The 13,859-nt window shown below is 48.7% G+C and overlaps 1 protein-coding gene across 11 annotated transcripts in view; it reads right to left on the minus strand.

Moving 5' to 3' along the window:
- The window catches only part of FBXO10 (F-box protein 10), a 72,466-nt gene that overhangs the window by 8,559 nt on the left and 50,048 nt on the right, over positions 1-13,859 (minus strand). For 7 of the 11 annotated variants that reach the window (XM_059925098.1, XM_059925093.1, XM_059925091.1 and 4 more), the window contains 5 exons: positions 12,060-12,212; positions 10,619-10,888; positions 8,573-8,883; positions 7,268-7,449; positions 4,701-5,083 (listed from right to left, as the gene is read on the minus strand). In XM_059925098.1, the coding sequence (XP_059781081.1) occupies positions 4,909-5,083; positions 7,268-7,449; positions 8,573-8,883; positions 10,619-10,888; positions 12,060-12,212 (1,091 nt within the window). In that variant the 3' untranslated portion in view covers positions 4,701-4,908. Of the gene's footprint in view, positions 1-4,700; positions 5,084-7,267; positions 7,495-8,572; positions 8,884-10,618; positions 10,889-12,059; positions 12,213-13,859 lie in introns of those variants that run through there. The other 4 variants (XM_059925096.1, XM_059925094.1, XM_059925092.1 and 1 more) reach the window with 4 other exon arrangements.

A 13,859-nucleotide genomic window follows, 5' to 3' on the forward strand; every position in this document is an offset into this window, starting at 1 on the left:
AAAAATAGAATTACCATATGATCCAACAGTCCCACTCCTGGGCATATATCCAGACAAAACTCTAATCCAAAAAGATACATGCAGCCCTATGTTCATAGCAGCACTATTCACAACAGCCAAGATATGGAAACAATCTAAATGTCCAATGACAGATGAATGGATAAAGAAGATGCAGTACATATATACAATGGAGTACTACTCAGTCATAAAAGAGAACGAAATAATGGTCATTTGCAGCAACATGGATGGACCTAGAGATTATCATACTAAGTGAAGTCAGACAGAGAAAGACAAATACCATATGATATCACTTATAATGTAGAATCTAAAATATGACAAAATGAACCTATCTACAAAACAGAAACAGACTCACGGACATAGAGAACAGACTTGTGGTTGCCAAGGGGGAGGGGGTTGGGGGAGGGACAGAGCGGGAGGTTGGGGTTAGCAGGTGTAAGCTATTATATGTGGAATGGATAAACAACAACGTCCTACTGTACAGCACAGAGAACTATATGCAGTATCCTATGATAAACCATAATGGAAAAGAATATAAAAAAGAATGTATATATATGTATAACTGAATCACTGCTGTACAGCAGAAATTAACACAACATTGTAAATCAACTATACTTTAGTTAAAAAAACAAAGAACTCAATTCCTTCTGTAAAAAAGGGGCAATAGCCTAACCAAGTCAGTGCTTAATATACTATTGATGGGATATAAGATGATTTTAGTGGCATGGGGGTGTATCAGGATATATGAGGTTATGCTGACTTGGCTAAACTGCAGTAACAAATTTCCCCCAAATGTTTGGTTTCAACAAAGGTTTAGTTGCTTGTGATACTGTGAATATTTTCATTTTAACAGTTTATTTTAGTGTGTATTAAAACCACTAGCTTTTCATTTATAGTAGTGAAGTAATGTAAACATTTCTTTTTAGTTAAGTTCCTGGATAGGGTCCTGGAATGGAAAAAGGACACTAGGTAATGACTAAGGAAATATGAATAAACTGTGGACTTTCTACTGGCTCATTAACTTTGACAAATGTACCATACTAATGTAAGGTGTTAATAACAGGGAAGCTCGGCAGGAAGGGTAGTAAGGGAACTCTCTACCGCCTATCTCCTCACTTTTTCTGTAAATCTAAAACTTCTAGACAGTCTTCAATAAGGGGTGCTGGGAAAACTGGATAGCTACATGTAAAAGAATGAAATTAGAACATTTTTTTGTGTATGGTTTTAGAAAAACTCTAATGGATTAAAGACCTAAACGTTAAGACCTGAAACCATGAAACTCCTAGAAGAAAACACAGGCAGAACACACTTTGACATAAATCGTGCAATATTTTTTGGAGCTGTCTCCTAAGGCAAAGGAAACAAAAGCAAAAATAAACAAATGGGACCCAATTAAACTTAAAAGCTTTTGCACAGCAAAGGAAACCATAGACAAAACAAAAAGACAACCTACTGAATGGGAGAAAGTATTTGCAAGTGATATGACCAATAAAGGGTTAATATCCATAATGTATATAAAGCTCATACAACTCAACATCAAAAAAATAAACAACCTGATTAAAAAATGGTCAGAAAACCTAAAAAGACATTTTTCCAAAGAAGATACAGATAGTTAACAGGCACATGAAGAGATGCTCAACATCGCTAGTCATCAGAGAAATGCAAATCAAAACCACAATGAAATATCACCTCACACCTGTCAGAATGGCTATCATCACCACAAATAACAAATGTTGGTGAGAACATGGAGAAAAGGGAACCTTTGTGCACTGTTGGTGGGAATGTATACTGGGGCAGCCACTATGGAAGACAGTATGGTGTTTACTCAAAAGACTAAAAATAGAACTACCATATGATCCAGCAATTCTACTCCTGGGTATATATCTGAAGAAAATGAAAACGCTAATTTGAAAAGATACATGCACCCCGATGTTCGCAGCAGCATTATTCATAATAGCCAAGATATGGAAACAACCTAAGTATCCATCAACAGATGAATGGATAAAGAAGATGTGGTATATATATATACACAATGGAATACTACTCAGCCATAAAAGATAATGAAATTTTGCCATTTGCAACAAGGATGCACTTGGATGCTGATTCACTTTGTTATAAAGCAGAAACTAACACACCATTGTAAAGCAATTATACTCCAATAAAGATGTTAAAAAAAAAAAGATGCACTTGGAGGGTATTGTGCTTAGTGAAATAAGTCAGAGAAAGGCAAATGCTGTATGATATCACATGTGGAATCTAAAAAATAAACTAGTGAATATAACAGAACAACATACTCTCATATGTAGAGAACAAATTAGTGGTTACCAGTGGGAGGGGGAAGGGGAGAGGGGCAAGGCTAGGGTAGGGGATTAAGAGGTATAAACTACTATGTATAAAATAAATAAGCTACAAGGATATATTGTACAGCACAGGGAATATAGCCAATATTTTATAAATGGAGTATAACCTTTAAAAATTGTGAATCACTGTGTTGTACACCTAAAATATACATTATACATCAACTATACCTGTTAATAAAAAGACTTAAGAGAAAAAATTCTAAAAAATAAAGTCTTTTTAATTAAAAGAGGATTTAAAGAAAAATATTAAGTACTAGCTTTCTCCTCAAGTGACATGTGGATATGGCAAACACTGTAAGATGCTAAGTGACTGAAGCTGGGAAAAATGTGGTCATGGATCTCAGGTCATCCACACCAGGGACCTCACTGTTACTCTTCACACAGCCCAAGGGGCAGGCAGGACTGCAACTACAGTCCCTGACTGACACGTGAGGACACAGACCTTGGAACTTGGAATCAGGTGGGAACAAGCTGGATGGACAAGATGGCCCTGGTCTCCTGTCTCCTTCAGTGGAAGCAAGCAGTGGTGCCTCGGGGGGGCGGAGTGGTGAGAGGCCTACATCCAGCGCTCAGGAACCCTAGCACATACCCAGACCAAGGAAAGTACCCCGAAAAGTGCCTCCTTTAACATACAGAACTTTATTTTGGTTGCTGAGATTTTCATAAGCACTTGGTTCACAGAAAAGTCATTCGTTACAAAATAATAAAAGGCAGCATTTTGTACAGCGACTCACACTGGGGCCATAGATAAGTGCAAAGGATAGTGCTGGGGATGGGAGGGGCCCACGCTCTTGTGCCCGAAGTCCTCAGGGGGTAGCCAGTGCTCCTGGCTCCCTCTAGCCCAACCTACTCCACCCGGGAGAGCAGCACCGGGGGCCTGGCAGAACCAGCCTGGGAAGCCATCTGTGAGGTGCACGACAGTTACGCTACCAGGCTGGTGAGGCCCCACATGAAGGGCCGGGTGGGCGGGGGACTGTTCAGGCTGAGCCAGGCCTGCGTCGGGCCCCCTTCCTAGAGCAGTGGGTCTGAGCCTGCCTGGCTCTGGAACCTTAACACATTCACAGTTGGGTTCAGCACAGCCCTTTGGGAGCCAGCCTTCCTCTCCTCACTCAGGCTGCTAACCCTACCCCCTGGGCTGGGGACTGGGGACACAGGTGGTGACCCTAATGGAGCTAGCTTACAGGCAGGTCAGTGGGACAGGGATGGGCCCAGGTAACTCCTAAGCAAGGCAGAATATACCCTGTGGGGGCAGAGAAAGGGCAGGGGAGGCTCAGAGAGGGCAGAGCACTGCCATCCGGGTGGCAGTGTCGAGCCTGGAAGAATGGGTGGGACCTAGGCATGTGTAGCTGGCGAGGAGGGTGCACCCAGAAGAGGGGAGAGCATGAGCCAAGGCACAGAGTGGGAAACCTTGGTAGGGTTAGTAAAGGCAGGTGGTCATCCATGAGAATGTGGACACAGACGAGGGCCCTAGGCACCTCGGTCTCCGCCAGTCTTGCGCCCAGGAGGGGCGGCTGGTTTGGGTGTGCTTGTGGGATTCGAATCCTCCCTGTGCAGCAAGCGCTGAGCCAATGTCCTCCTGAATCTGGGAGCAACTTGAAGGTAGAGCAGTCAGGTGCACCCCTGCACCACCCAGCCCAGCACGCGTCTGCACACCTAAGCCACTTGAAGGAAGCCTTCTCCACACGCCCCTTCCTGTTTTCAGCATGCCCCTGTCATCCCTGGGGCAGCCTTTCAAGAGGGGCTCCTTATCCCAAGCCCCTTCCTCCCTCACAGGTCCATGTTCAAGAGAACTGTGTCCTTACGGAAACCAAACCCAACTCCTCCAGCCTCCCCAGGCAGCAGGGTGGGTGTGGCAGTGTCCCCGGAGGGTCAAAAGTGAGGTCTAGGAAAGGGGAAAATCTGGGGCTCTTTCCATCTCACTAGAATCACTTCTCTCCCTTAGAAGTAAATCCGTTCTTCCCTGAGAAGATTCTGGGTTTGGTGTATATAAAACGCAGTTCCCTGTAACTCAAACAGAAAACCCTGACCAAGGTTTTCATTATCGATTTCCCCAACTTTTCATAATCTCTATAAGAGCTCGAGGGACTAGAAACCCACCAACTTTGGTTCCCCTTTTCTCCTCGAAAAATAATTCCAGGGAATTCCCTGGCAGTCCAGTGGTTAGGACACCGCACTTTCACTCCTGAGGGCCTGGGTTCAATCCCTGGTCGGGGAACTAAGATCCCATAAGCCACATGGCGCGGCCAAAAAAAACAACCAACCAACAAAAAATCCAAGTTCTTTCCTGCTGAGGGCTGTGGAGCCAAAGGGTTTTGAAGGTACCTTGTTCTTAGTCCACAGAAGACTTGGGAGCTTGTTTTTCAGGGCGGTGATAAGGAGACCAGGAGCCTTCACAAGCACTAATTCTTCCATCCCAAAGGCCACAACCTCTCAGCTTGGCTGGGCAGGGCCCGAGCCTGAGCAGGGTATGTGCTTCCTTCTCAGAGTCTGAGGACAGCCCCCAGCTGCCCCACTCCGTGGCTCTCCATTCTTATAGGATGGTGCAGAAGATGCTGCGTTTGCTGTGGTAACCACCTTCCACATGGGCTGTGATCCTGGTTGCCATGGCTGTCACCTTCTGCCCACTGTGGGCAGCAGAGGGGCCTCGGAGAGAGTTTTCAAGGTGAGGCCGTGCTGGTGGGTTCGCCAGGCGCCACGTATCAGACCTGGAGGTGCAAAATGAGAGCGAACCCTTTGGGAGTCTAGAGCATTTGCTGAATGCCCTGCACAAACTTACTTTTGGCTTTGTTTAAATCTGGGTATAGGTTGCATCTCCCTAGTTAAGTGATAGCAAAAGGAGGTGGAACATGTGCAAAACTAATTCTAGTTCTAGCTCTACCTTCAGATCTACACGTAACCTTGGATAGGTTCCCTCTTGTCCTCTATTTCCCCATCTTTAAACAAGGATCTAGATAAGACCAGTGGCTTGCTTTTCTTTCATTCCCCCAGCCCCATTTTTTTCCCCACCTGTATGACTGTAAATGTCATGCAAGCTTTATTCATAGTCACCAAAAAATTAGAAACCACCTAAATACGCTTCAGCTGATGAACAGATAAACCGTGTGGTACGTCCATACAACAGAACACCACTCAGCAACAAAAAGAATGAATGACAGATGCCACAGGTCAATCTGGGATACACTGGGCTAAGTGTTAAGAAGCCAGACTCAAAAGACTGCACACTGTGTTATTTCTTTTATATGACATTCTGGAAAGTGCAGATCTATATGGGACAGAAGTTGGTGGATTTCCAGTCCCTCGAGCTCTTGTGGAGATTACGAAGGGTTGGGGAAAATCAAATGGTAGTGATGTTTTGATTAGGGCTTTCTGTCCTAAGTTACAAGGAACCTGTCCTGAGTTACAAGGGATCGCCTCTTACACACATCAAATCCTAAATTGCTTAAGCCAGCAACATTGGCTTTTACATATTTTTATGATAATAATATTACGAGTGGGACTGTAAAGATATGGGTAGAGTCAGAGGCTGGCTACTGTGGGGTGAGTAAAAGCCTGGGGCTATGTTCAAAGATCTGCAAGCATTTGCGTTTGGCAGCAGAGCGAGCTCCTGAGAAGAAGCGATGAAAAGAGAGGAAATTAGGAGCGGACAGTGCACAGGGGACAATGCCAGGCCAACAGGTCTGGGCTGTACCCTGTACCCTGGGGTCTCCAAAGCCGGAGGAGGAAGTGGACCCCAGGGAGTCTACAATATGATCTGCTGGGATTTGGGAAGACAATATTAGAATTTCTACTTATATCATACTTTATAAGTTATGACTATATAAATAAACATACTGAGGGGGTTTCCTCAAAAAATATTTGTTACTGAGAAAGTGTATAATAAAAAAACAGAGTAGAGATCATTACTATAGAAAAAGAGGCTCCATCCAGGGTTTCTGACCATGCATGTGACGTGGCCAGAGCTGATTTAGAAAGGTTACTCTGGCAGGATGCAGAGGACAGCCTGCAGGTCGGGGGTAGCCCAAGCGCAGGGGGACCAGGCAGGAAGCTGCTGCAACAGGACAGAAGGACTAACAGTGCAGGAGTGATACCAACAACAATGGTATCAATAATAATTACTAATTATTATTATTTTTGCAACCAGTATGGCAAAGTATCAACCAACCAGAACGGAGTCCATCCATAAACAACTGAAACAGCAGTAATGGGAACAGGAGCCATGGGTCAGGGTGAGGGGTGCTGACCCGAACAAGGGTGGCAGCAGTTGGGAAGAGGAGGTGCCAGGTACAAGAACACTTTAGAAGCAGAATCAAGAGAACCTGGTAGCTGACTGAACTTCAGTGTCAGGGAGAAGGAGAGGCAGAGGTTTTGCTGTTGGAACAGAATGGATGGTGATGTCATCAAAATGGGGAACAGGGAAGGACAAGGGTTTGGGGAAGGTGAGTGTGAAGCAACTGTACACTGAGGCAGAAATACCAGAAACAAGGGGCAACAGCGGCCACAGCAATGAACACTTATATGATACCTCAGATATGCTGCTAGGTCACATGATCTTATTTAAACTGGTGCTACAAAGCAGACATTATTAACTGGATTTTACTAAGGCTCAGAGATGTTGAGTAACTTGCCCAAGGTCACACAGCCAGTAACTGGCAGAGGTGAGATTTGAAACCACATACCCCGGACTATTTTAAAGCTTATTCCCTCCTAGGGAGTCAGGCTCAGGTCCTCAGCCCAGGCCTGACACAAAACCCAAGCACAGGCCTTTACCTGACCAGAGCCAAAAGCTAGCAGGACTAGGGAACAAGGGCAGCTGCAGTCTCTGAGCCTGGCTTCCCCAGTGACCTCATTGTGGTTCTAGAAGACTGGTTTAGGCAACCCCATGCACTTACTTTTTCTTGAAGACCAAGAACTTGTTGTTCTGCATGATGCATTCTTGGTTGTTTGAGATCTGCTGAAAGATGGTCTTGTTGGTCTTGCCCTGGAAGACGGTGTTCTCCTGCAGCAGAGCCTTGGCACGGCCCTGCACGGCAATGCCGTAGGCCCGGAATGAATGGATCCGGTTCTTTATTACCTGGGAGAGGCAGCCAGAGCTTGTCACACCTCAGGGACTCCTAGACTGGTAGGGGAGCCAGGTAAGTGAATCACCAGTTATAAAACTGAGGGGTAAGAGCATGCTAGGTAGGTCAGCATTGAGCCATGCGAGCTCAGGGAAAGGCTATCGAGACCAGCCCAGAGAGAACCAGGAAAGGCTTTCTGGAGGAGGTGATGGGTAAGCGGTAGGAGTTTATCAGGTACAGAGCAGAGGAGAGTTGTTCCAGGAAGAAGGAACAATATGCAAAGACCCAGCAGATGGGGTGTGAGCCACTGGCAACCCAACTGAGGCAACAGCGAGCCCTCCTCCCCTCCTCTGCTCCCACAGTGCTCGGACGCAAAGCCAAGGGATTCCTTACTCCTTGCTAAAGTCACTGATTCATGAAGTCACAAAGCCGAAAAAAGGCTTTGCGACTGTAACTTCACAAGGGCAGGGATTGGGTTTGTCTGGCTCAACACTGAAACCCTAGCACCCAGCTCAGTGCTTTGCATAAAAACGGAGCTCGGAGCTCAAGGTCCGGTGGGGAGGAAAAACAGGCAAAGGAACAGACACAGAGCACTGTGGAAAGTGCCCTGTGAAGGGTGGGCATAAGCACCTCAGAAGTACAAAAAAAGGGCACCTCAAACAGCCTGGGGGGTCAGAAAGGGCTTCCAGAAGAAAGGGAGAGCCAAGCTGTAGGACTTGGTAGGTAGGAAAAGGGGAGAGAAGGCTACTCCAGGTATACAGGGAACAGTGGGTGCCAAGGCCCCGAGGCAAGACTTCTCTCCATTAAGCACCTACTGCATACCAGGTCCTGTGCGAGATTATTCTGTTAGGAGAAGAGAGCTAAAATAGCCCAGATCTTGAGCTGAAGACCACAAAGATACCTCGGGTGGCACCCCCGCCCCAGCTTCCTGCCAGTACCCCCTGTTCATCCTTCAGGGCCCAGTTCCCGCATCCCCTCCAGCGTGAAGTTCCCCTGCATCTCCCAGGCTGGGTTTTGGCAGCACCCTTGCAGAGTGCTGAGGGTTTAAGGTTCTGCTTCTCAGCAGAGAGGGCACAAGGGCTCTCCTAGGGCCATGCCCTGCATAGGCACACACATCACACACACACACATACACACCTTCGTGTCGGACGTGGGCAGCAGCTGCAGCCCGCTACCCCGGTTGCCAATGATGTCGTTTTCAATGACAGTGCTGTCACCCTTGGTGATGATGCCATGGCCTCTGTTGTCATAGATACCATTGCCTCGGAACTCCACTTTGCACTGGGCCTCGACCTTGACCCCACTCTGGTGATTGCAGGAGATGCTGTTGTTGGCCACACGGGTGAGCTGGCTGCTCTGGGCCACAGTGATGCCTCTGTCCCCGTTAGCATGGATCACGTTGGTGATGACATGCAGCACCTCACTACTCTGGACATAGAGTCCTGAAGCTGTGGGTAGAGGGGTTGGGAGCAGAGAAAGCACAGGGTGGTCCCAGGGTCACTGCTGACAATACCACTAGGAAAAGCCTTCCCAGAATTGTGCACCCAGGAGAGGGGGAGGAGAGGCAGCAACATGCAGAACCAGCCCTTGGGGGTTGCATCTTCCAAGCTGAATGACAGAGCAGGAGGAAACCCAGGACCAGCAAGGAAACTCTGTTCCTTCTGCACCAAGTCCTCATTGAAGTGGCCAGGGAAACATGATGTGAGGAGATTCCTTAGGCTCAGCTGGTCACCTGGCCCAGGCTCCCATCCTGTGCTGGCATGCCTCCTACAGCAGCCTCACCCTACCGCCATCTGCACCACCTGTGACAGGAGGCCACTACCTGCTCAAGGCTGCCCATCCACCTCTAGACAGACAGATCCACCTGCTAGAAAGCTGTTGTTTGTTTTGCTTCCCATTCTGAGCTAGAATCTGCCTCCCTACTATTCTGGGAAGTTTTCTTATTTCTTAAGAAATAAGAAATTTCTTAGCGACACTATGTGTTTGTAGAAAAAAAGCACAAAACCAGCAGGCTTAGAGCCGCATGGGGAGAGGCAGCATGGCAGGTGGACCCGGGGTGAGGAGGCGTTCTCCCCAGTGCTAAGAGGCACCGGCAGCACCGGGAGGAGGCTGTGGGAGGATGCCCACTGTGGGGTCATGTGGGAGCAGTCTGAGCTGTGAGCTTGCAAGCCCGAACCTTTTGGTGCCAACTGCCTGTTGCTTCTCTTGGCTTGGTTGAGAACAGCAAAAATAAATCAAGTATTTGTGAATTTATGTGGCTTTGCTTGTCCTACTGGACAGCATGGCCATGTAGAGGAAACCCTGAACTGGGAGGGGACAGAACTCATTTTCCGGATAAGTGGGCTGGGGCCACAGGCTACCCATCTCCCTGCCTCTGCCACTCCCAGGGGGATGAGCTTACTAGGGCCCAGGGACCTCTTTTTAACAAGGCTTCCTCCATCAGCCCCCCAGAGTAATTCTGATAATCAGCCAGGTTTGGGAGCTGTGGAGTTGGATGAACTTCACAATAATTTTTTTTCCAATTCAATAAACATCAAACACCTACTATCATTTTTTTAATCAAGTTTAAGATAACATGGATTTTAAATACTCTTATTTTCTGTGTTCTCTAAGAAAGAAAACCACTGCCAATTAAACCATGATATGCCATCAGCTGTAAGGTGCATCTCATCAGAGATGTTAAAATGTGAAAAATGTGTCTCAGAATTGATTGGAAACGTGTCTGCCAGGTGTGGGATTGGTACTCAGGGGAGGGGGCACCAACAGGAGTGGGATTCAGTTCCTTGCCTCAAGTTCACAGCCTGTCAGAGTTGATGAAACAGCCACAGAAACAAATACAATCCCAGCCCCCCTAACAAGTGCCACTGGGGCTGGGGGAGAGGACAGGTCAAAGGAGAGAAGGACAGAGGGTGAGGGTGAATTTGCAGTGGGCTCTGAGGTCTGAGTTATGTGGGACGTGTGGATGGGAGAAAGGGAATTTCAGGCAAGAGAAACAGCAAGAGAAAGGCAGGGTGGGGTGGGTGGGAACAGAAAAGAATGGATTCATGTCAGCGGCACGTGAAGTCCAGGGCGCTGGGGTACCGGGCAAGTGGCTGAAGGAAGTGGCTGATGAGGCTGGAAGGGCCTTAGGGCAGGCAGAGCACAGGAGGCCCTGGAGCAGGGGCTGCGGGGAGGGGCACTCACCTCCGTTGTGATTAACAGTGTTAGACTCGACCAGAGCTGCGGTGATGGGCCGGCGCAGCAGGTCGTCATCCTTCTCCAGCTCCGTCTCCCAGAGGGTGGCGTCCCCGTCCTCGCCGAAGTTCTCCTGGGCCCCGTGGCCTCCAGGGGACTCCCCGGAGCCATCCTTCTGGCTGAACACTGCCACTCCATACAGGCCATTGTAGCTGACGTGGTTGCTGGTGACGTGGGGCAGGCTGGACGACATCATCCACACACCACAGCCCTTATTAGCTGGGACAGTGAAAGGAGCTGGTCACTGAGGCCGAGTGATGGGCGAGGCAGCACCCTGTGCCTCCCCGAGAGGGGAAGCAGGAAAGGCGCTGGCCTGGAGACAGAGTCCCTGATTTGCAAATGGCCTCGGACAAGTCACTTTAGGGCCTGGCTGCAGGCTTCTCCTTCATACAAGAGGGGTAATAACAGGTCAGTCTCACAACTGCAATCATTCCATGGGGTGTAAAAGTGCTCTGGGAACTGTCAAGGCCCCACTTCCAGATGAGAAGCACACAAGCCCATGGTGACACTGTCAAAGGGGCCCTCAGAGCTCATCCAGCCCAACTCCTCCCTGCACAGAGATGGAGGTGGCCTCAGTTTGAGTTTCAGCCCTACCACTTCCTAGCTGTGTGACACTGAGCAGGTTATTGAACTTCTCTGTGCCTCAGTTTCCTCACCTTTAAAACGGGGTTACAGGAATTCCCTGGAGGTCCAGTGGTTAGGACTCCACGCTTCCACTGCAGGGGGGCATGGGTTCAATCCCTGGTTGGGGAACTAAGATCCTGTAAGCCACGCAGTGTGGCCAAAAAATTAATTAAAAAATAAAAGAAATGGGTTTAATAACTGTACCTACCTCAGAAGGTAGTCATGAGGATTAAATGTGCTAATGCATATAAAGGGCTCAGCAAGAGTCCAGCGCCTGAATGTAGGTTAGTATAATTATTATTAGAGATGCAGTCCAGAAACATGGAAGCTTTGCCCAAAGTCACAGAATGAGTGAGAACACTTTTCCTTCTACGATTACCCTATTTCTCCCATTATATTTTTAGTTCTCTGGATCAAAAGAAAGGATAAGAGAAGTTAGATGTCTATGTGTGAGGAATTAAATGGCCCTGGCCTTATGCAAGATCTACTCCTGCCTTTTGCTGTTTTAAGTGGGGGATAAAGCCCTCTGCTTTGCTGACCCCATGGGGTCAATCTGGATTAGAAGGTGATTTATGAGAGCCTCGTGCCTTCTGTGAGGGTCTATGTGGCTGTGACCCGAGATGGATGCTATTCTTTAAGATGAGGTCTCTGAGGCCCAGGGAAAGGCGGCAACTTTCTCAGGACCCACAGGCTGGAGATGGAACCTGGGCTGCCTGCCTCCAGACTGGGCTGGGCCCCAAACCCCTCCCCAGGAATGCGCCCTCACCGTAGATGGTGTTTCCTTCTAGCAGGCCTTTGCCTTCATCCCCGACAACAACACCATCGGAATAGCCAAAGCAGATGAGGTTGCTCCTGAGGATGGGGACCCCTCCTCGGCGGATGTCCACACCTCCCCACTGATTCTCTCGGATGACATTTTCTATGGGAAGAGGCAGAAAAGAGGGTCAAGAGTCACCTACAGTGCTGGCAACGAGGACTTGGACAGCTGATAGAAAGGCAAGTTTGGACAAGGACGCCTAGGCCTTCCCGTCAGCAGTCAGCACCCCGAACCTTGTCTGGTGTTTGACTTTCTAGGGACTTGTCTACTGTCTGCTTTCCTCAAGGGCAAGGTTCGTGTCTGTCTTGTGGTCTCCTATATCCCCAGCATCCACTGTACCCAGCGGCCTGGAGGATTGATGACTAAGAACAGACTGGCTTTAGAGTCCCTGGACCAAGGCCAGGCAGGACTGTCTGTCCTGGGGGGCTGTCCTTGGGAGGGCTGAAGCAGAATCCAGCCATTCCCCCACACGCCTGGGAAGGCGCTAGCCTGTCCTTCTCAGCCTCAGCTCTGGACTGACCACAGCCTTCCTCTCCTCTCCCCTCCACCATGTCTCTGGGAGTGAGTGGGCTGAAGAGCCACAAGTTAGAAGGGGTGTCCTGGGGCACTGCTGCCCCAGCATGGTGGCAGGGCAGACTCTCAGCCTCCTGCGACAGGACTGCAACGGCGCATGAGACCCTGTGAGGCTGGCCCCTCCCTGCCTGCCTCTGGGACCCCATCTCATACTCCTTGCCCCTTGCTCACCACACTGCAGTCAAATGAGCAACCTCTGTGCTCCTCAGGCATGCAAAGTCTGTTCCCACAGGTAGCCCTGTGTGGAATCCTCGTTCTTTTCCTGGGCTCCTTCCCATCATCCAGCTTCTGGCTTACATGTCACCTTCTCAGAAAGGCCTGCCCTGACCATACAATACTAAATACCCACACAGTTCCTCTATCACCTTATTTTAATTATCTGTAAAGCACTTATCACCCTCAGATATGACTTTCCTTGGGAAAAAAAATGCTTTTGTTTTTTTTCCCCTCCTAAAATGTCAGTTCCTGACGGCAGAAATCATGTTTTGTTCACTGCTGTATCCCCGGCTCCTGCATACAGCGTGTGCTCAAAAAACGTCCGATAAATGAAGGAAGGCTGGATCCAGTCAGAGGGATTCACTGGCCCAATATTTACTGAATCTCCTTAATGTCCTAGGTATGGCTATGCTCTGTGCTGAGGCTACACTGACGTACCAGACAGACTTGATCCTTGCCTTTTAGGACACAGCAAAGGAGACGGACATTAAACAGATCACAAGAAATTAAGGAAAATGTCCTGCAGAGCAGGCCTACTGGGTAGAGTGAGTGTAGATGTATAATGGGAGGTCAGGGCAGACTTCCCCCAGGAAGTGACACTTAGGCTGAGACTCAAAGAATGAGCAGGAGTTGGCCAGGCAGAGGGGAAAGGGGGATGGACTGCCAGAGCAGGCACAAGCCCGTAAAAGCCAAGAGGAGGGATTCAGACAGTTTGTGTGGCATGAATGTTTCTGACAGTGTTATGTCAGAAACAGCCATCCATTCAGATCCTGTAAGCACCAGGCCTGGCAAAGAGCAGACCCTCTCTCCCTGCCTGATAAGCATGGCCAGTGCGTGGAGCCGGCATCCCCAAGTGCTAGCCACTATCAAGGAGGCCAGTCTGTCGAGGTGAAGGACTGGGTGGGTGGAAAGCCTGGGACGTTGGCTTGGCTGTGGTCACCGGGGGCTGCGGCTCCAGGC

Source organism: Balaenoptera ricei, chromosome 6 (genome assembly GCF_028023285.1).
Source record: "Balaenoptera ricei isolate mBalRic1 chromosome 6, mBalRic1.hap2, whole genome shotgun sequence".
Taxonomy (NCBI): domain Eukaryota; kingdom Metazoa; phylum Chordata; class Mammalia; order Artiodactyla; family Balaenopteridae; genus Balaenoptera; species Balaenoptera ricei.